This window comes from Coturnix japonica, chromosome 15 (genome assembly GCF_054131305.1).
Source record: "Coturnix japonica strain WE chromosome 15, WE-NBRP24, whole genome shotgun sequence".
NCBI classification, from domain to species: Eukaryota; Metazoa; Chordata; class Aves; order Galliformes; family Phasianidae; genus Coturnix; species Coturnix japonica.
In genome coordinates, this window is record NC_140677.1 from 15,670,155 (window position 1) to 15,689,751 (window position 19,597).

The 19,597-nt window shown below is 56.7% G+C and overlaps 2 protein-coding genes across 17 annotated transcripts in view; one reads left to right on the top strand and one right to left on the bottom strand.

Annotated features, from left to right (window-relative positions):
* Window positions 1–15,108, bottom strand: part of DAG1 (dystroglycan 1) — a 30,869-nt gene extending 15,761 nt beyond the window's left edge. For 2 of the 14 annotated variants that reach the window (XM_085517076.1, XM_085517078.1), the window contains exons 1-3: window positions 15,003–15,108; window positions 14,029–14,235; window positions 4,424–4,519 (exon numbers count right to left, since the gene is read on the bottom strand). The gene's annotated coding sequence lies outside the window, so the exon portion shown is untranslated. Of the gene's footprint in view, window positions 1–3,225; window positions 3,340–4,067; window positions 4,198–4,423; window positions 4,520–8,160; window positions 10,090–10,768; window positions 12,471–14,028; window positions 14,236–14,809 lie in introns of those variants that run through there. The other 12 variants (XM_015874566.2, XM_085517079.1, XM_015874565.3 and 9 more) reach the window with 10 other exon arrangements.
* Window positions 15,109–15,391: 283 nt separating this feature from the next.
* Window positions 15,392–19,591, top strand: MST1 (macrophage stimulating 1). 3 transcript variants are annotated; one of them, XM_015874579.3, is made up of 18 exons: window positions 15,392–15,579; window positions 15,688–15,829; window positions 15,900–16,012; window positions 16,271–16,385; window positions 16,624–16,760; window positions 16,840–16,960; window positions 17,048–17,166; window positions 17,245–17,407; window positions 17,478–17,608; window positions 17,680–17,782; window positions 17,859–17,995; window positions 18,081–18,116; window positions 18,189–18,300; window positions 18,382–18,459; window positions 18,524–18,670; window positions 18,742–18,848; window positions 19,151–19,290; window positions 19,368–19,591. In XM_015874579.3, the coding sequence occupies exons 1-18, from the start codon at window positions 15,528–15,530 to the stop codon at window positions 19,527–19,529; spliced, it is 2,115 nt and encodes a 704-aa protein (XP_015730065.2). In that variant the 5' UTR covers window positions 15,392–15,527; the 3' UTR covers window positions 19,530–19,591. The 3 variants fall into 3 exon arrangements, with proteins under 3 accessions (XP_015730065.2, XP_085372672.1, XP_015730064.2); XM_015874578.3 differs by having other exon boundaries at window positions 15,419–15,579; window positions 17,242–17,407; XM_085516546.1 differs by having other exon boundaries at window positions 15,411–15,579; window positions 17,048–17,407.
* The last annotated feature ends 6 nt before the right edge of the window (window positions 19,592–19,597 follow it).

The window sequence follows — 19,597 nt, forward strand, 5'->3', positions numbered from 1 at the left end:
ATTACCACTGAGCAATCAGTGCAGAGCAGTATTTTCCTCTTAGAGAGCAGAGGGTGAAGGCTTTGACTGCCTGGTTAGAACTCCCTGCTCCTCACCACAACCCCCAGCCATGCCAGCAGTCCAAGAGCCACGGAAAAGCAGGGACGTGGCTCAGGGGGTGTCCAGCTGCTTCCTATGGCACAAGGCAATTCAAAGCCAACCTGTTTGGTTCTGTGTGGGGCTTTCATGGCTGCAGCCCTGCTACAAGGTCAGTCTGAGCCTGGGGAGGGCCTGAAGCACACAGAAAGCTCCAGCCTTCCTCCACACCCTGCTCTGGCATTGCAGAGCTGAGTGCCAAACCCAATAATAACGAGGCCACAAACTCCACTGGAAGGAGCAGAGTTGGGATTTGGGCATCTGTTCTTAGCTGCATGTCCAGCACTAACACCTCCTGCTGCTGCCAGTGCCCAAACCCCAGGAGCAAAGAGCTCCTTCTTCACACCCAGACAGAGTAAAGGAGGAGGGAAATGTTGGAAGGAAACACTAGAGTCAGAAGATGGGACAGACCCTGAGCTGATGTCTCTCCCAGGGCAAAGCAAAGAAGCAAAGCACAGGTAACACACCTGCTCAGACTGCAGGAATCCCAGGAATGGGGGCAAAGTCATTAAAGCACCAATGTTTGCCCCAGGAAAACAGAGCTGAATGCTATTCTGAGGCAACAAGGAAAACTACACCAGTGCTCAGCCAGGTTCTGTACCAGCTCGTGCCTGTCCCCACCCAGCACCATCTCCCTTGGCTCACCCCAAAGCAGTGCCCCCATGTCCTGCTCTCAGCTCCCGCAGCACAGGCACCCAGCAGTGCCCCCGGGAAGGAGGGCAGCCCCATTTCACAGCCTCAAGCACCCTGAGCCCCTAACACCCCACACCTTTCATTCTAAACACCACCCCTCAAGTCAGCCTGGGTGTGATTTCTGCTCAGCACCCATTTACTCCTCCTTGATGATGCCCAGACCCCAACAATTGGCTGGAGAGGGCGTCCCATTCCCAGCAGGCCCTCCTTGCTGCTTGCACACCCACCTTACAGCTAATAACTGCATAGATCTGAACAACTTTGCAGAAGAACTCAATGTCTCAATGCTAACACGCAGCCTAAGCAAAGATAATGTGGAGAACAGAAGGGCTGCATGAAGAGGGATGCTCAAGAGCCACAAGAAAACACAGGCTCGGAGTTGCAGCAAGGCTGTTAAGCTCTGAAGGTGTGTGCAGCTTGCCTCGGTTTTATAATGCTGCAGCAGATGCAGGGAAACAATTAAACTGCTTATCACAGTATGGCCCATTCAGCTTCCAGAGCAGAGAGCAATTCCAGTCCCCAGGTGGCAAATGCAGCAATTAGGTACCCAATTACCTGCACCAAAGCTTCTATTTGCTTACTGTTATCTTAGTTCAGTGGTTATATGGCACTTCCTTGGCTGGCGGTTGCTAAAGGGCTGCAGGTTTGGGGAGGAGCTGTAGGGTCCCAGGAGACCTGGCAGCCCTGCAGGGCCACACTCTGCCACAGCTACAGTTCTGTCTTACTGCTTGTACAGAAGGACCAAGGTCCAGAGCCTGGCCACAGCTTCATGTCTTCACCTGGGGGGGGTAAACTTCATTATCAAAACAATCCAAAATAACTACGAGGCAGCCAGGATTAGCTTCCAGCTTCTCAACAGCCCACCTGCTAAGAGGAATTCAGGCCTGGTGCCTGAGTCCTCTCTGGGTTTTGTAATAAGCTCGGAGGAAAAGCGTGCAGCTCACATTTTAGAAACAGAGAAAACCTGGCTTAGCAGCTGCAGTCCCCAGGCAATCCCTGCTTAACACAAACCTGTACAGCAGAGCAGAAAAGTACAACAGCACGCAGCCAGAGAGAGGTGTGCTGTAAAGACCAAGAATGGTGTGGTTTGGGGACATAATTACGAGTTCAATGCAAAGGCCTCTCCAACCTACTGCAGTAAAGTGCATATAAAACCACATTAGTGAATCGAATCATCACACACACACACACACACAGAGTGATTGTCAGAGATAGCAGCAGAAGTCAGGCTGTCCCTCATTGCCTCGTGACAACCACAAGATGAGCTGCTATGACTGCAGGCTGAGCCCCACACCACCTGCCCCTAATGCTCCCAGCAAGGCAGGATGCTGCTGTGGGTAGCATAAGCTGCAAAACATGAGTTAAAAGTGAGAATACCTGAGCTCAGGCTGCACATGAGCTGGTCACTGCAAGCACAGCGTGCCCCTCATTCTGCACCTCCTCTGGACTTCTCTCTCCATGGGATAGAGGAGCTCCTCACCCAGCCATGGCCGTGCACAAGGCAGCACTGAGGGGACGGGGCTGCCCCCTCCAAAGCCCCCAGGTGTCCCCGCCCTGCCCCATCCAACCCAGCCCTTTGTGGATAGCATCTCTGAGCAGGTGAGGCCTGCAGAGCCATTCTGGTGCCTGCCAGGTGATAAGATCAGGGCATTTCTGCCTGGAGCGCAGCCCTTGGACACTGACAATAGCTCAGAGCACAGCAGTTAAGCTTTGTTGTTCTCTTAAATACTCCCAACTTTGGGCACTTCTGCCTTGAACTCCTGAAAATGGCTGTTTTTGCTTAAAACTTGAACAGGAGCACAAGGCAGACCCACAGCATGGGAAGCTCCAGAGCCAGCCATTGGAGTGAACCAGGACTCCAGCACCAGACACGGCCCTTCCAGTAAAGGTTTGGTCACGGATACCTATAGTGTGAATAAGGACTTAGAGCTATTCCAGTTCCAACAAGGACAGATTTGAGCAAGTCCTGTGATGGGGAGCTGCTGGGCCCCACAGAACACCCTGGGGATCAATCACAGCGGAGGAGGTTGAATCGCAGCCCCACCAGCACCAGTTTTATTCTGGGTTTTCCAGGAATCGCCATGCAGAGGAAGCGAAGCGGACCCGAAGCGCTCAGATAACACATCATAATGTGAGCACATCAGCCAGAATGAAAGCTTAGAGCCTGGGAAAAAAACACCCAAAATGTCATTTGTGACAGCAGCTTTGCTCTGCTTGTAACATGCGCTGCCATCACACAGAGGAATGCGCTCAGACATCACCAGATAAAGGCTTCTCAGCACTCAGCCCTTATTTCATGTAGACCAGGTGCTCTGCCACTACAGAGATGTCTCCCTAACCAAGAGCCAGGCACTCAAAAGCAGGTTAATGCGAGGGGTGAGCTGAGGAAGCACTCACATGGCACCGCAGGTCCTGCTCAGCCCTCTGCCATGCACTTCTGCACTGCTCAGCACAGGTGACCTCAGAACCACCGGCTCCAAGCAGGGGTTTGTCCACGGAAATAACTCCAGACTCCTCAGAGGAATGAAGTCATGGTTTAAAATGCAACAGTGCAGCAAATTCAATTAACTCACTGAGGCCGCCCGCTTCTTCGGCAACGTGGCACCAAGATCCCTCACTGCCCAAACCCAAAGTGCAGTTATTAGTTATTAGGAATGCTGCTGAGACCCACGATGTGCTCCAAAGGCTCTGCCCCATCCCTGCAGTAAGGGTCCCTCTCCCAGGGCAGCACAGAGCACATTGCTCCCCTGTATAGAGCCCAAGAGCTGCCCCACTATAAACCCCCAGTGGAAGCTATAGGGGCTCAGAGGGGTTCGCACAGAGCCAGCCAGAGGCAAACAGAGGCTCTGCTGAGGAATGAGCTCCTCTGTCAGTCTGTGGTGATTGATATGTACATCTGCCAGTCCCCACCTGCTGTTCGCATTCCTGGCATTTCTTTTTTGCAGCATTTTCTCCCTGAGAAAGGACCAGCTGCTTATCAACTGCTGCAGAGATTTAAAGGAAGAGAAACAGGCCCCGGCTTCAACAAAGCAAAGATATTTCAAGCCCTGAGCACACCAAAGAGTTTTCCTCTATCAGGTGGGAAAACCTGCCCAAGGGCTGGAGCAAAGAAACCCAGCACCGAGTGAGAGTTGCACAGAGCTCCCCTTCCACCACTCCTACATCCCACCACCACTCAAAGCCCAGCAGCCAACCGAAGCAGGAGCTCCACGGCCCTCTCCAACCCTCCAGCCACTCACCCCAAAGTCGTTTTCTGCCCCGGTGAGCCAGAGCCTGGGAGAAAGAGGCGAGGAGAGCAAAGAAGGCCAGCATGTGAGCAGGGCAAGGGCTGCCCAGCAGCGAGGGCTGACGAGCAGGGACAGGCGGTGGGGATGGGGAGGCAGCCAGGGTGCGAATCCCCAGCGTGTCCCGAGCCAAGAAACTGCCTTCCAAGTATTCGTGGGATGGATTCCTGCACCTCCCAGTTCTGGTTCTCAGCCCTGGGTATGAGCTGGAAGTTTTTCTTTCCTTCTCATCTTAGCTTTAATGTGGAGAGGAGGCTGAGAAAAAGAAATGGTAAAGGGATCCAAAGCAGGGAGGGAGAACGTGAGCCTACCTGCCTGCAGAAAGCAGCTCTGAGCAGCAGGACAGATCTGGTAGTGTAGGACTCTCCTGAGATCTCGGTGTCTTTAAGATCCAGACCCCTGTCAAACTGGATCAGAATTAGCTATCAGGATCAGAATTATTAGAGATTATTATATCTTCCTGCTGAGAGTAGAGCAGCCCGGCTGCTGTGGGGGGCTGAGCTGGAGCTGTGTGCAGGGTGTGCTGGGACACCCCACCTGCTTCACACCTAAAGCAGCACAAACAACTGCAAGTCTACGAGGCTTTGCTTATTCCTGACTTTGGGGAAAAGGAGGGAGAAAGCAGCAGGAAATAAATGCAGCTTTCCCATTGCCTGGAAGGGGGGGGGAAAATGCTCAACAGCTTTGTTTTGGGCTGTTATTGCCACCTACACAAACCTTAAGCCAGGCTTAAGTAAACCAGAGTGAATGCAATACAAAAGCTGATAGATATCCCTGACTCAGGCCTAGGAGCAGCTCTGTCCCGCAGCTCCCTGCAGCTGGTTCTATGCAGGCCAGGTGGGAGCAGCCCTTGGTTTGCAATGGGTGCAGCTGTCCTCCGGCTTTATGGCTCCTGCAGGAAATTTCAACAGGAACTTTCTATAAATTAACCGTCCATAAAACAAGCTTGTTTTCTCAGTGCACCCGAAGGTCAGTAAAGGTCTGTTCAGCCTCACGTTCCCAGGGCACCAAGCAAGCTCTGCACTGCAGCTTTGCTTCCCAAAGCACCGGAGCATGAGTTGAGCACAGCACTAAGTTGGTGGCACAGCGAGGAGCCGTTCTTCATCCACAGCAAAACTCATAATGGTTTTTGCCCTAAAATCCCCAGTGCCATCCAGATGTCTAAGTAGCCTTTGTCCCAGAAAGAGAAATACACCCCGACCTCAGACAGACAGCACTGGCTCCATTTGCCACAGCCCTCCCATGGTTGTTTGCTCTGCAGGAGCGACAAACACCCATTTCGGTTCCTTCAGGTCTGGAAGCTGCTGGTGATAAGGTGGTTAATGGCAAATAGCCCTCACCTTCCTGTCGATAAAAACACACCTGACGCATTCCCACTGCTGGAGGAAAGCAGGAAGCAAGCAGGAGGAAAACCAGGCTGAGATCAGCACAGCAAACCTGGGAAAGCAAAGTGCAAATACACTGTAATACAGGATGCCCAGGGAGGGCTGGGGCAGCACACAGGGGAACAAGAATGAAGGAAATCTCTGGAAAAGCTGAAAATAGAAGTTGGGAAATGCTCTGTCCAGCAGTCCAGCCCTTCCAGGGGTATTTTAAGCCATGAGTATTTTTTCCTATGACCAAATATTCCAAGTTGCTTTGTTTCAAACCTTATCTTCCTTGGCACCCACAGCCTCACGTTTTAGACCCGTACCCTGCCAGCCCTGTTTGCTCCTCATTCATTTCATGCTGTTTTACCTCCACTTAATGCCACAATTTTCGGGCTCTCCCAATATACCTGGCCTCAGCTCTACGAATCAACCCTGCTTTGTTCACAAAACAACAAGTGGTCTTATTTCCTAACCTAGTTTTTTGTCTCTTTTACAAGCCAGGCAGTGAAAGAAAATACACCAGTAACTCCATGCAAAGAAACAATCTCTATAACAAGGTGCTGCTCTCAGGGACAAAGCCCCAGAGCACAAACCAGCTGTAATTTCTGGGTGCTGTGCTCAGCCAGAGCACAAGTCCTGCCCTGCCATGTGCCAAACCCCATCTGATGTCTGTTCTCCCCTGAAGACTTGGCCAAAGCCGTGCACAGAGGGAAAATGCATTACCCTGCAGCCCGGCCTGCCAGCAATACGGGCTCTCATACACCAGGGATGCTGACAAAACACAGCTTAACCTTCAGAGCACGAATGTTCGCAGATGCATTACAGTACACAGATATTAATATTCGCAAATAAACGCAGGCCTGCTGAATCCAAAGCACACAGAGCAGATGGGTCTGCGGCCAAGGACGCGTTTTCTTTGGAGACCAGAGCAGGCACTCAGAGCCCACTTGTTTTACCTGTTTGACACTCGAATCTGACTTTCAAAAACAGGAATCAGCCACACCAAAAGGCCAACTGTCCCTGCAAGAACTGCTGCTCTCCTCTGGCTGCTAAAGAAAGGGAGAAAACAGCCCCAGGTCACTGCATTCACCTCCAGGAGCCTGCCAGGGGGATACAGAAGGCATAGCACAGTTAATGTGTTAGGTACATCTCACCAATGAGCTGTGCTTGGAGATCAAAGGTGAAGCAGCTCATTTCAGCAGGAATATCAGTGCCAGGTGACCCTGTTTCCTTGGTCATAAATGCTCCAGGGTAGCTGTGAGCAGGAGCTTTGTCAGAGCATTGCTGGGAACCTGCAGGAGCCAGGAGAGCCAGCCATGCAGCTGCTGCTGGAACACAGCGTGGAAAATGGCAATTTGCTGCACTGAGATGAAGATCCGCACGTAAACTGCTTGTGCTTAATGGGACACAGGTAGAAGAATGAAGGCTGATGTAGGGTGATTTGCCTGAAGGACAAAAGGTGCCCAGCATGAGCCAAAGAATTGTAGGGGACCTGCATGGTCACCAGCACTGAGCAGCAACAGGATAAGGTGGGGCTGGGATTGCACCAGTCGCAACAGAAGCACCAGGTTTGATATGGATATAGAAGAGATGGAACCAGCAAGCAAGGAAGCAACAAGCCCTGTTGTTTGGGAGCCTAGGAGGAGCAAGGGGAGCAGTGGAAGGTTGAGTGCTGCACTCACCCTCCCATCAGTGGGGGAGGATTTGCTACAGGAAGGCAGGTAGGGAGGGACAAGCACCCTGACACAAGTGCTATGGGAGGGCAGGGTGACACGGCAGCTCTGATGTGTAGCTTCTAAGATCTCAGATTAATAATTACCAGCTTTGCAGCTGCAAGCATGCACAACGATACACCTGTAAATTGCCACCAGTGGTATTTATTAGCAAAGGAGCTAAATAACCAGTATCTCGGTTAGTTCTTTGTACAGCTGCCTCAGGTTCGCAATGCAATCTGCAGGGGCTGGACCAAACCTGAAAGCACAGAGCAGATCCCAGCCTGAAGGTCCTGATGGCTTCCAGGGACTGGGGGAAGAGGGTCAGCCTGTGTAGATAGGGGCCCTTGGGGCCACTTACCCTCCATGCTCATCCAGGCTCCGACATGAGGAGGCTGTAACCCACCCCTGCAAAGCATACACGTCACCGCAGCGTGAGCGCACCGTGCTTTTAATAGCTCTCAGCAATAAGCCAGGATAAAGAGCTTAAAAGTTTGCAAAGCAACACGTGAAGCACACTGCAACTCCACCAGCCCCAGGTGAGCACCAGGAGAGGGCACAGCACACAGCATGGGCTCCTGGCTCCCAGCCCTTCACATTCTGCACGTTAATGCTGAGTTTTAAGCCCAGCCATCCACCTCCACTGGACCACAGGCACAAGGCCTGGCCCCATTCCTTGCAGACCCCCCAGCAGCACTGGGTGGGCACAGACACACCACAGCAGCCTCCACACCTCACAGGAGCAGCAGGTTTTCCCATGATATCCAGAGTTTAAGTTGAGTTTTTAATCTGACAGCAACAGCAGAAGGAGATATTAAAAAACACCCCGGCCTGAGCAGCTCTAGAGTGTAAAATAAACACGCTGAGCCCTGTTTGGGACAGAGTAAAAATAGGCTCTGCCTCATCCCTCACTGCCTGCACCTCTGCTTTGCACTGCACAGCTCCATGGGTTAACGACCAAAGTACCTGCATTGTAAATGTCAGCCAGATGCGTGGAAGGAATGTCTCGCTTTGAGCTTTGCACCGTTTCTGTAGGAATTTGTTGAGCTGGAGCGTGCACAACAACCCACGAAGCCCACGGCACACACAGGGCGAATGGCTGCACCGATTCCCTTTAATAGAAGCTACCGCCCTTCTAAAAAAAACCTCTGTTGGAATCACATCTTGTGCTCTTTCTTGGCTGGATACCTTTTAAATGACACTGATTCCAAAGAGCATTAGCTACCAAATGCAGCGCTCAGCAGCTCCCGGGAAGGCAGTGAGCACAACGGGTCCGTGCCTCGGAGGGCTGAGAGGCACTGGGCAGGTCTGCTCTGCAATGAGGAGCACTGCTCCCCACCCAGCTCTGCTAAATGAGAGCATTCCCAGCCTAAATGGATCATCCAGCAGCCACGCAGTCAGGCCTCTGTGTGGGACTGAAGGCAGCCATGACACAGGGGGCTGTCAGCAAGCAGAGGAGCCCCCAGCCCAGCCAGGTGTCCCTACACAAGGGGATCCCGATGCTGTGCAGCCACCTCCCTGCAGGCAGACATCACCAACAGCTTCCAAGCACTGCAGCCAATACATGGCCACGTCCTGCTCCACCACCACCATACACATCCCACCCCCCAAACACGGGCTCACATCACAGCAGCACTAATTACGAAGTCATTTGGGGCTCTGGACAAGATGTGTGGCGTGCCCCAAGAGCTCTCAGCACAGCCACAGTCATTTGAAGTGGTGGGGAGAAAGAACAACAGATTTGCTGGCTAAACACACATTGAATGCAGCTGGTCCTACAGCAATGCTCAGTGCTTATTTCTGATTAATGAACCCCCCCAAACAAGCACCAAGTAGCTGTGGTGTGTGCATACCCTTAACCCTCATGTGCAGCCCAGGATTTCAGCTAATACCTCCATCTGAATAACACCCCTGTGCACGCACTAAGCAGTGCCCTCGCCTCTGACACAACGTGCTGTAATGCATCACACTTCCTTCCTACCCCAACGCACTTTTCCTCCTATTCAATGGCTTGTGGAGATTTCAGGAGCTCATGCACGCAGGGCATGAGAGCAACACAGCACTGCAGGCAGCTCCATCAGCAGCATGGATCCTCACCCACTGCCAACAACTCAATGCCTCGTAAGAAAGGATTTGCTGGACCAACTCTCTTCCTGCCAGGCAGACGTGCCTGAAGACCCACACAAGGCAGCTTCCAAGTCTTTCTAAGCTGGTGCCCCCTCCAAAGGAAGCACTTCCACCCCTCTCCTCTTTGTGCTGGCTCAGGTGTTAAAGCCAGACCAGGGCACCTACACCTGGCAGAGAGACCCAGCAAGAGGCTGGTTTCTACCTGGCACAGGTTCCTGCTGGACGTGGGCTCTGTAAGGGCACTTCTGTTCCCTGGCAGCAGCACGAGAAGGCAGGACTCTTCTGCCCGCAGGACTGACTCAAAACGTGCCAATTTTGGGCTCCGTAAAATCCTCCGCCACAAATTGTTCTGCCCACAGCTGCCAAGGAAAACTCAAACAACTGCGACAGATAAGGGGAAAAATAAATTAAAGCTGGTTTCAGCTGGACATCTCCCACTTGTTTCCCACTATTGTCCCAGCCAGCCCCTACTGCTCCAGCAGCAGCAGCTCCCACAGACAGCTGCATCCTGGCAGCAGTGAAGCAGCCCCTGCTCCACGTGTCTCCTGATGGGTCATATCTCGTATAGCTTTTCGATGCAAGGGGCTGCTCTGAAGCTTCTACTTAAGCAGAATCCTATCCCAAAACACTGGCTCAAGGCTGCACCAGAGTGAATCCCCATATTCAAGCAGAAAACACATCAGCACACCTGGAGTGACCCAGCCATGTTGTACCAGCCCAAGAGGCGTGGGGATGAGGGAGATCCTAACCTTGATTTCATCTCAGCTCCTGGAAAAATCCAATTCAAAAATCTCACTGCCTGTTCTGTTTTCCTTTGCCAAGCAGAGGAGAAGCCACATCAAGGAATCTCCTGAAGCACTGAATCAAGTCAGTGGTTTTCAAGCAGCACATCAACAGCCTACAAGGAACCCACAAAAGGAGCAGGAAAGCTTACCCGGAGTCAGCAGGTACAAAGCTGTGCACCTTTAGGGGAAGCTTTAGGTGCCTGCAGTTCAGGAGAGGGCTGCAGGATGCTAAGCTAGAGCAGAGGCTTTAGCATCCTCTGTGCTTTTTGGAAGGGGATGATATCCACTTGCACAGCATGCAAGGGAAAAAATGAAGACACTGGGAGCTGACAGGAGAAAGGGAACTGAGTTTTAAGATCCTGAACACTTTAATTCAGATTTTGGAATAACCACCTTTCATTCTCTAAAGCGGCTCCTGGCATTTCCTGGTGGGAAACCACCACGCATGGTCCTGCATGAGAACCAACTCCTGCAGCACAGAGAACACAACACTCAACAGGTGCCAGGAAAGCCAAAGGGATGCAAATATGAAATTGCAGCAACCCAGACTGTTTGTATCTTTGTAGCCTCGGTGTTAAAAGCATCAGGTCAGATTTCCAGCAGCCTCACACTCTGTTTGGTGTCTGTGCTAAGCCCTGATGTGGGAAACACTAAGTGCTCACCTTCAGAGGAAGCAGATCCAGATGGAAGGTGTTAGAGGGAGAGCTCCAAAGCGTTCAGTATCAGCACCCAGCAGTACAGTTATTCTGCCTTCTGGCTCACAATGCCTCCTGCTATCACACTCACAATCTGCTCCCTGCATGAAGCCTTCCTGTAGGAGTCCCCGGAGTACAACACGGAGATAACAGAAACACCTCAGCTGGAGGGCAATGGTACAGCATAAGTTTATGGGCGATGCATACAAGCCAGAAATGACTCTGAAGATGTTTCCCCTTTGGTTATAGAGATCTCTGACCCCTGCCCTGTAAATGAAATGCCCCAAAGAAGCCACGGACACAAGGAAACCCATTGGGAGCCTTATGGGAGCTCTGCGAGGAGGTGCATTTCCCAGAGGGTCTGAAAGAGTCCACATTGAGCTGACCCTATGTAAGGAAAAGGGAAAGATGGTGGTGAGAAGCAAACAGTGCCACCCTCACAAGGGACCTGTGCTGCAGTCAGTGGCATAAGCTGTCACATCACCCCTCACCATTCACTACCCAAGTATGAAACCACCAGCCCAGACTGCCACCCAGCCCTCCTGTACTCCAGCTCATCCCCATCCCCTGGGACTGATAAGAAGCGCCCAGTATCTGCTGCTGGAAGCTCCCATTAAACCTATGGAATGCTAACAGCCAGCCTGAAGGAACACACTGCACGGAGCATTAAGCGTCCTCAAGTCTAGATGTACAACCTAGGTAAAAAAAAAAGAAATGAAACGTGCCTGAAAGCAGCAGTGTGAATTTATCGCCTGTGTTCAGCACCTGAGTGACCCGTGGCTGCACTGCAAGAAGCTGAAACCCCTCCTGCAATCACTGCATGGAGGACAGGCAGGAATGCCACCAGTCAGGTCCTCCCGAGGAGCAGCGCAGAACCCAAGGCTGCACAGAGGCTTTTAAAGCAATTTGTGGTACAGCTCTGAGCCAGGATATGAAACCTTCCCGAAGCCGCCCCATGGTCCTCCGTGAGCTGAGCTCTTCTCAAAAAGCACGTGAGAAAATACAGCCCGTATCCTCAGTCAGGGTCACCGCGATGGCAGATCCCACAGCTGAGCATTGTGGTGAGACCACAGCGTGTGGAAAGAGGGAAAAAGGAGAACTCAGCAGCAGGATCCCTCATTCACACACTTGATCACAGAGCGGATGAGACCAGGAGCCTGTTTTGCTGAAGAAAACCCCAATGTGAAACCGAGCACTGTTCCCTCCAGTGCTGGGATGGGATCTACCACTGTCCCCAAGCCCTGCCCCACACATGCCAGGGAGAACACATGGGGATCCCATCAGGAAATCATCCCCCAGCCCTGCAGCCCTACAGCACCAGCAAGCAGGGCAGGAGCCCCACAAGAGGGGTTGGCTCCCTGCATGTCAGCCCGGTCTGAGTCCCTTCCTGACCAGCAGAGAAACGCTCACAAGGAAAAAACCACCATGAAAAGAACAATTGAATGCCAAGTGAGCTGGGTCAGTTCATGGCTCAGCACCACAGCTTGTACGTGGGAGGAGGCAGGAGGGCACAGCTGAGAGTGGGGAAGAGAAGGGCCCTTTTGAGAGCGCCCCGCACTAACTCACCACTGCAGCACCAGAGCCTGATGCTGCTTCCTCCTCCTCCAGGCTGGGCCCCCTCCTCTGGGGCTCTGCTCTTATCCGCTCCTTTGTGTGACCATTCGGGTTACTAATTTGCAGAAAGTTAATCCAGGGGAAGAAAAAAAGAGAAGGATCAGCTCAGCAAAAAGGACTGGCCGGAGGAAAGCGGGAAGGAGCTTGCTCACCATGCCACCAGCAGAAACACTCTGTGCTAAAGCTGGGAGCCTACCAGGAGCTCCTGAAGCTGGACATGTCAGAAGCAGCAGGCACACAGCCTGGCTTAGGACATGGAGGAACCACAGCACAGTGGGGATGCCAGGGCACTTACCAACAAGAGCCCGGCCTCTGGGAACCCACAGTGCCACGCTGGGTGACCTTGAGCAGGACACAGCACTGGGGAGATGGCATCCATTCATGGGGTGTGGGGTCTCACCTGAGCCCTGCTGACACCCCACGCTCCAGCCAGGAGCTTCAGCTTCTCTTCACCCCCTGTCCCAGGATACAGGCAGCCCAGCACAGCTGGCACACTCAGGAAAAGCAAAGCAACACCAAACGGTCCCCAGCACCTTTCCCACTTCTTCAACCCAGACCAGAATCAAGTCAATGAATAAAGGCAGGAAAATATACAGAAGAAATACACACACCTGCATGACTGTCAGTTAATGAACTACCTTCCCCTCCTGCAGCACCTCCAGGCTCTGCCCAAATTTACTCAACCTCACAGAACAAGCCCCAGAAACGCAGGTTCTTCAGACAGATCAAACACGGTCACAGTCCTCAGCAATTGGGACTGAAACACAGAGCCCTCAGACTGCACAAACATGCTAAGAACAAACATTTTCAGCATACCAAGAGCTCAGATATGCTGGCTCAACCCAATGGTGTTTACTTGTGTTTTGCCCAAATTGCTGGCACAGCACTCAGAGCTGGGGGAGCAGCAGCAGCCACCCCAGCAGGTCAACAAGAGACCACGAGGGATGGAGCAGCCCCATAAGGAATAGCAGAGACATTGATTTACACAATGTTGGTTGCCTAATGAGAACACGGAGTTTACATTTTCCTCATCCAACTCACAGGAATTCATTCCTCCTCGCTATTGCTCAGCTGGTGGGACATGGAGAGGCAGCTCACACCTCTGCTGCACGAGCAGCACGTTGCAGCTCACATCTGTGCAGGGGAGCCTGACAGTGCCACCAGTGTGACCCCATCACCCTCTTACCCCTCTAGCAAAGCTGAAGGGACCCCAAAGCATCAAAGTGCCTCTTTGTGGCACAAACCAGGACGCGGTGCTCCCTCCAATGTCCCCCCGCTGCCGGAGCAAAGTTCTGCAGCCAGAAGACGTGCAGGAATTCCTGCAGAGCAGCCGCCCGTGGTACATAAGCTGTGCTCAGGTCTGAGCCAGTTCTGGTTGTGAGTTTCACAGCTCAAGCCCGTCGGGATCACAGTGTACCCCAGTGCCCACCCTCACACCCTGCAGCACACAGAGGAGCACTGAGAATGGTGTCAGCCACATCTGAAAGCAGAGAAGCACTTGGGGTTAACGAATCCCTGCAGACCCACGGGTGCATTGCAAGGTGCAGAGCACACTCACCCATACACCAGTGTGTAAAGGAGCGGGCACTAAATCAGCACACACCGTAACCAACCTCAGCTCATTCAGGAACTCGTGGCAGCTCCTCAAGAAGCACAAAGCCTGCAGCAAGCAGACAGCACAGCGGGGACAATCCCTGCACCCCGGCTGGCTCCCGAGCCTCCTGTTGGCACACTACCCTATATTTAGGATAGCAGAGAGCAGCGACAAGCATCGGGAAGAATGAGTAAGTGGCTTAGGATGCCTGGAATGGTGGCAGAGGCTGCAGGAAGAAAACGAGGCTGAATTAGGAACTGCTGGAGCGAGGGCCGCAGGGGCACAAGGGCACCTGGAGTTTTAAGGCCCGATAAACCTCGCACGGAGTGACGGAAGGACCCGGCTCAGAGCAGCGCTCCCCGGAGGGGGGGGGGGGGCGGCAGCGGGAGGCGGCCCCGGCCCAGGAGATGGGAGCGGAGCGGTGCAGGCGGATCCCGCTCACACTCACACCCCGCTCCGAGCCCGTTTAGGCCGCACCGACGCTCCTTCCCCGGGGGTCCCGCCCCGCCGGGACGCGCCCAGCTCGGCCCGTGCAGCGGCGCCGTCCCTCCCTCCTCCGCCTGTTGCTCCCCCGGCCCGGACACGGAGGCGGCGGCCCAATGTCGGCCCGGCGGCCCCGGCGGGACCCGCTCACCGTGCTGCGGGCAGCGCTGGGCCGCGGGAGCTGTGGGGGCAGGCGGAGCCGTCCCGGTGTGACGGGCCCGGTTCACAGCGAGTCCGATCCCGGCGCGGCCCGCGGGGGGACGGGGAGAACGAGGCGACAGCGACAGCGATAACGATAACGATAGTGATAGTGATACCGATAGCGATACGGGCCCGCCCCGCAGCCCGCGCCCCGCCGAGGCCTGTGCCCGCCGCCATCCCGCCGCCCAGGCCGCGCCGCTTGTCCGGGCCCGTCCCGCCGTTAGGCCAAGGGCAGCGCGGCCGGCAGGTGCCGCCGCCGGGCGGAGCCGAGCCCGGTCCCGCTTCGCCCCGTTCCCGCCCGGTTCTCACCGCGCTGTGCCAGGCCCGGATCCCGCTCCCCGCTCCCCGCGGGCTCCCGCCGCCAGCGGCACCGACGCACCGAGCGGGCGGCGCGAGCGCGACCCCGCGCGGGCACGTACCTGGGGGCGGGGCCACGCGGCGCCCGGCGGCACGAGGCGGGGCGGCCAATCAGAGCCCGGCAACCGCGCCTCGCCACGCCCCGCCCACACCCACCTGGCGACGCTCGGCCACGCCCCCTCCGCGCCATGAGACCAACAGCGAGGCCACGCCCACAACATGGCCCCGCCCACTGAGCGGCCGCGTCCAATGGGCGCCGCCACAAGCCCCGCCCACAACATGGGACAGGCCACACCCACAGCGTCAGACCACGCCCCCTCCCGTCAAACCACGCCCCCTCCGGTCAGGCCCCGCCCCCTTCCATCAGGCCCCGCCCCACGTGCGGTTTCGGTCCCCGTGACCCCGCTGCCGTCCCGTTCCCGTTCCCGTTGTCCCGTGGGCAAATATTCGCTGTGTCCGACCCCCATCTCCCGCACCATGCCGGCCCCGCTGGGCCTGCTGCTGTCCCTGGCTGTAGCGCTGGGTGCAGGTAGGGTGCGGGCGGCACCGCGGGGTTGGGGGGCACAGGGAGACGTGGGGGGATCCATGACGGGCCGCTCTCCGGTCCCGGGTCGCTCTGACCGTGGTTCCGCCCCAGGTCACCGCTCGCCCCTCAATGACTTCCAGCGGTTGCGGGGCACCGAGCTGCGGGCAGCCCCCAACGAGCCGCCACCGGCCGCAGCGGAGCGACGAGCGGCCCCGCAGTGCGCGCAGCGCTGCAACAACAGCCCGAGCTGCCGGTGAGCGCCGCGTCGCACCGAGCTGAGCCCCGGTGCCGTGCAGCGCCACGACACCAACACCTGCCCGCAGGGCCTTCCACCATGAGCGGCACAGCCAGATGTGCCAGCTGCTGCCATGGAGCCAGCGATCACACGGCGCCCGGCTGCAGAAGAACATCCACTACGACCTGTACCAGAAGAAAGGTGAGCTCGGCATCGTGGCTGAGCACGGGGCTCACGGTGTGGGGCTCATGGTGTGGGGCTCACAATGTGGGGCTCATGGTGTGGGGCTCACAATGTGGGGCTCACAACGTGGGGCTCACGATGTGGGGCTCATGGTGTGGGGCTCACAATGTGGGGCTCACTGTGTGGGGCTCACTGTGTGGGGCTCACGGTGTGGGGCTCACAATGTGGGGCTCACAGTGCCCACACGGCTCTGACCTGGTGCCCGCTGCACCCCAGACTTCTTGCGGGAGTGCATCGTGGCCAATGGCACCACTTATCGCGGCACACGGGACACGACGGAGCGCGGGCTGCGCTGCCAGCACTGGCAGGCCACCACACCACACGACCACAGGTGCCCCGACGGGGTGGGGACAATGGGGACAGTGTGTTAGTGGGGAATGGGATGGGGACAGCATGGGGTGATGGCAGCGCAGTGATAGAAGTGAGCTGGGTACGGCTCAGGGTGGTGGGGAGCGGGATGGAGACAATATGGGGTGATGAATGGGGTGCAGAAAGGCTGGGAATGATGAGGACAGCCTGGGGACACTGGGGACAGTGCAGGGGCAATGGCAACAAGTGGGGTGGTGCAGATTCCTGCCATCCCCCCGCAATGGGCTGGAGGAGAATTACTGCCGCAACCCGGACCGTGACAAGCGGGGCCCGTGGTGCTACACCATCGACCCGAATGTCCGACACCAGAGCTGCGGCATCAAGAAGTGTGAGGATGGTGAGTGCTGTGCTGCAGGGATGCCCGGTGCCACCCATTACCATGACCACTGAGCCCCCCCCTGCCCTGCTGTTGGCAGCCATCTGCATGACCTGCAACGGGGAGGATTACCGGGGCTTTGTGGACCACACCGAGTCGGGTGCCGAGTGCCAGCGCTGGGACCTGCAGCACCCACACAGGCATCCCTACCACCCCGACAAGTCAGTACTTGGCACAGGGGTGTGTGGCTGTGGGGGTGGCAGCAGATCTCTCTCACATGCAGCTGCTGCTCCCCGCCTCTCACCCAGGTACCCTGATAAGGGGCTGGATGACAACTACTGCCGCAACCCAGACAGCTCGGAGCGGCCCTGGTGCTACACCACTGACCCGGCGCTGGAGCGCGAGTTCTGCCGCATCCGTGTCTGCAGTAAGTGCCCTGCTGTCATCTCTGGTCCTGGTGTCTTTGGTACCACCCTCACCCCGCTGCTCTCCTCCATACAAGCAGAGAAACGCCCGCGGCCCATCAACGTCACCACCAGCTGCTACAGGGGCAAGGGAGAAGGCTACCGGGGCCGGGTGAACGTCACCGTGTCGGGCATCCCCTGCCAGCGCTGGGACGCACAGACGCCCCACCGGCACCACTTTGTGCCCAGCAAGTACCCCTGCAAGTAGGGCTGGTGGGACGGGGGGCTGCGGCAGCACCCAGGTGTGCGGGCACCCACGCGGCCGCTCCGCCAGGGACCTGCAGGAGAACTACTGCCGCAACCCTGATGGCTCAGAGGCCCCGTGGTGCTTCACCACCCGCCCCGGCATGCGCGTCGCCTTCTGCTTCCACATCCGCCGCTGTGACGATGAGCTGGATGCACAAGGTGAGCCCCCACCACACGGGTGCCCCACCAGGTGCCCACCAGCAGTACCAGCTCCCCCTGCCTGTCCCCAGATTGCTACCACGGCCATGGTGAGCAGTACCGCGGCCACGTCAGTAAGACACGCAAGGGGATCACGTGCCAGAAGTGGGATGCCACAACGCCCCACGTGCCACAGTGAGTGTGCCAAGAGTGTGCCAGGGTGATGCACAGCAATGGGGTTGGGGCAGTAATGGTGACTCCCGGCTGGCAGGATCTCACCCACCACCCACCCTGAGGCGCACCTGGAGGAGAACTACTGCCGCAACCCCGACAACGACAGCCACGGCCCCTGGTGCTACACCATGGATCCACGCACACCCTTTGACTACTGTGCCATCAAGCCCTGCTGTGAGCTCCACCCCACTGAGCCCTGGCTGTCCCATAGGGTGCACTGGGCCACCTCCCACAGCCCCACTCTGCTTTTTCTCTGCAGCCGGCAGCGCTGTGCCATCTGTCCTGGAGAGCGCAGGTGAGGACACGGGGGTGTGGGGCTGTGGGTGCTCGGCGTGGTGCCCCCAGCCAATGCCCCCCATGCCCACAGATGCAGTGACATTTGAGGAGTGCGGCCGGCGGGACGAGAGGCTGCAGCAGAAGCAACGTGTGGTGGGTGGGATGCCCGGCAACTCACCATGGACCGTCAGCATCCGCAACCGGTGAGCGGGCACACTGCATTCCAGCTGTGCCGTGCTGCCAGCCAGGTGCCCACACACCACTGCCAACCCCTGTGCTTGCAGGGACGGCTTGCACTTCTGCGGTGGGTCGCTGGTGAAGGAGCAGTGGGTGATCAGCACGCGGCAGTGCTTCTCCTCCTGGTGAGCTCAGGGGCAGGCTGTGGGGTGCTGGTAGCCGCCGTACCCTGATGGCCCTGTCCTGCAGCGATGCGGACCTGTCAGGCTATGAGGTGCACCTAGGGACGCTGTTCAAGGACCCCAGCCCCACCGACCCCGACCTGCAGGTCATCCCCATCGTACGCATCATCTGTGGCCCCTCTGAGTCCCACTTGGTGCTGCTGAAGCTGGCGAGGTGAGCAATTGTCCTGTGCCCCAGAGCCATGGGCTGGCACCGCATCCCCATGCTGTTCTGTCCCTCTGCAGGCCAGCTGTGCTGAACAAGCGCGTGGCCCTGATCTGCCTGCCACCAGAACGCTACGTTGTGCCTGCTGGCACCACCTGTGAGATCGCTGGCTTTGGGGAAACCAGAGGTACTGCCATAGGCAGCCCCACCATGGTGTCCCGTTGTGACGGTGTCCCCTATCTATGGCAGTCCCTTCCAGAGCACCCCCAGAGCCATGGCATGGCCTTGCCCATGTCCACTGTCCACCCATGGCATCCCCTCCCAAGGCATCTTCTTGCTCCTGGCATCCCCTTGTTCCTGGCAACCCCCTGCTCATGTCATCCCCTTTCCATAGCATTCCCCCACCCATGGCATTCCCTCACCCATGCCACCCCTCACCTACCGCTTTCCCATGCCCATACCTGCCTTGCTGCCGCCCTGTCCCCGCAGGCACAGCGGATGGCCACGTGCTGAATGTGGCAAAGCTGCCAGTGATGGCACACGCTGAGTGCCAGGCAGCGCTGCGTGGGCGCCTGAAGGAGAGCGAGCTGTGCACAGCTCCACTGCGTGCTGGTGTGGGTGCCTGCGAGGTGAGTAGGGTCCGGGGGGTCAGGCAGGCTTGGGGACCCCACAGCATAGCGATGACGGTAATCTCCTGGCCCTACAGGGAGATTATGGGGGTCCCCTGGCCTGTCTGACCGCTGACTGCTGGGTGCTGGAGGGGGTGATCACCCCGTCCCGTGTCTGCGCCCGCACGGACCAGCCTGCTCTCTTCATCCGCGTCTCACTCTATGTTGACTGGATCCACAAGGTCATGAGGATGGTGTGAGCTGTGCTGCGCGTGGCACCTCCCTGCTCACCCCCCAGCTCCAATAAAGGCAGTGGAGCCAGCCCATG

Bases quoted from the DNA above. Each gene is read 5' to 3' on its own strand.
- MST1 (XM_085516546.1), top strand. From the start codon at position 15,528: ATGCCGGCCCCGCTGGGCCTGCTGCTGTCCCTGGCTGTAGCGCTGGGT. The intron at 17,408-17,477 runs GTAGGGCTGGTG...CCGCTCCGCCAG, and splicing joins CCCAGCAAGTACCCCTGCAA to GGACCTGCAGGAGAACTACT. The intron at 18,460-18,523 runs GTGAGCTCAGGG...CCTGTCCTGCAG, and splicing joins CGGCAGTGCTTCTCCTCCTG to CGATGCGGACCTGTCAGGCT.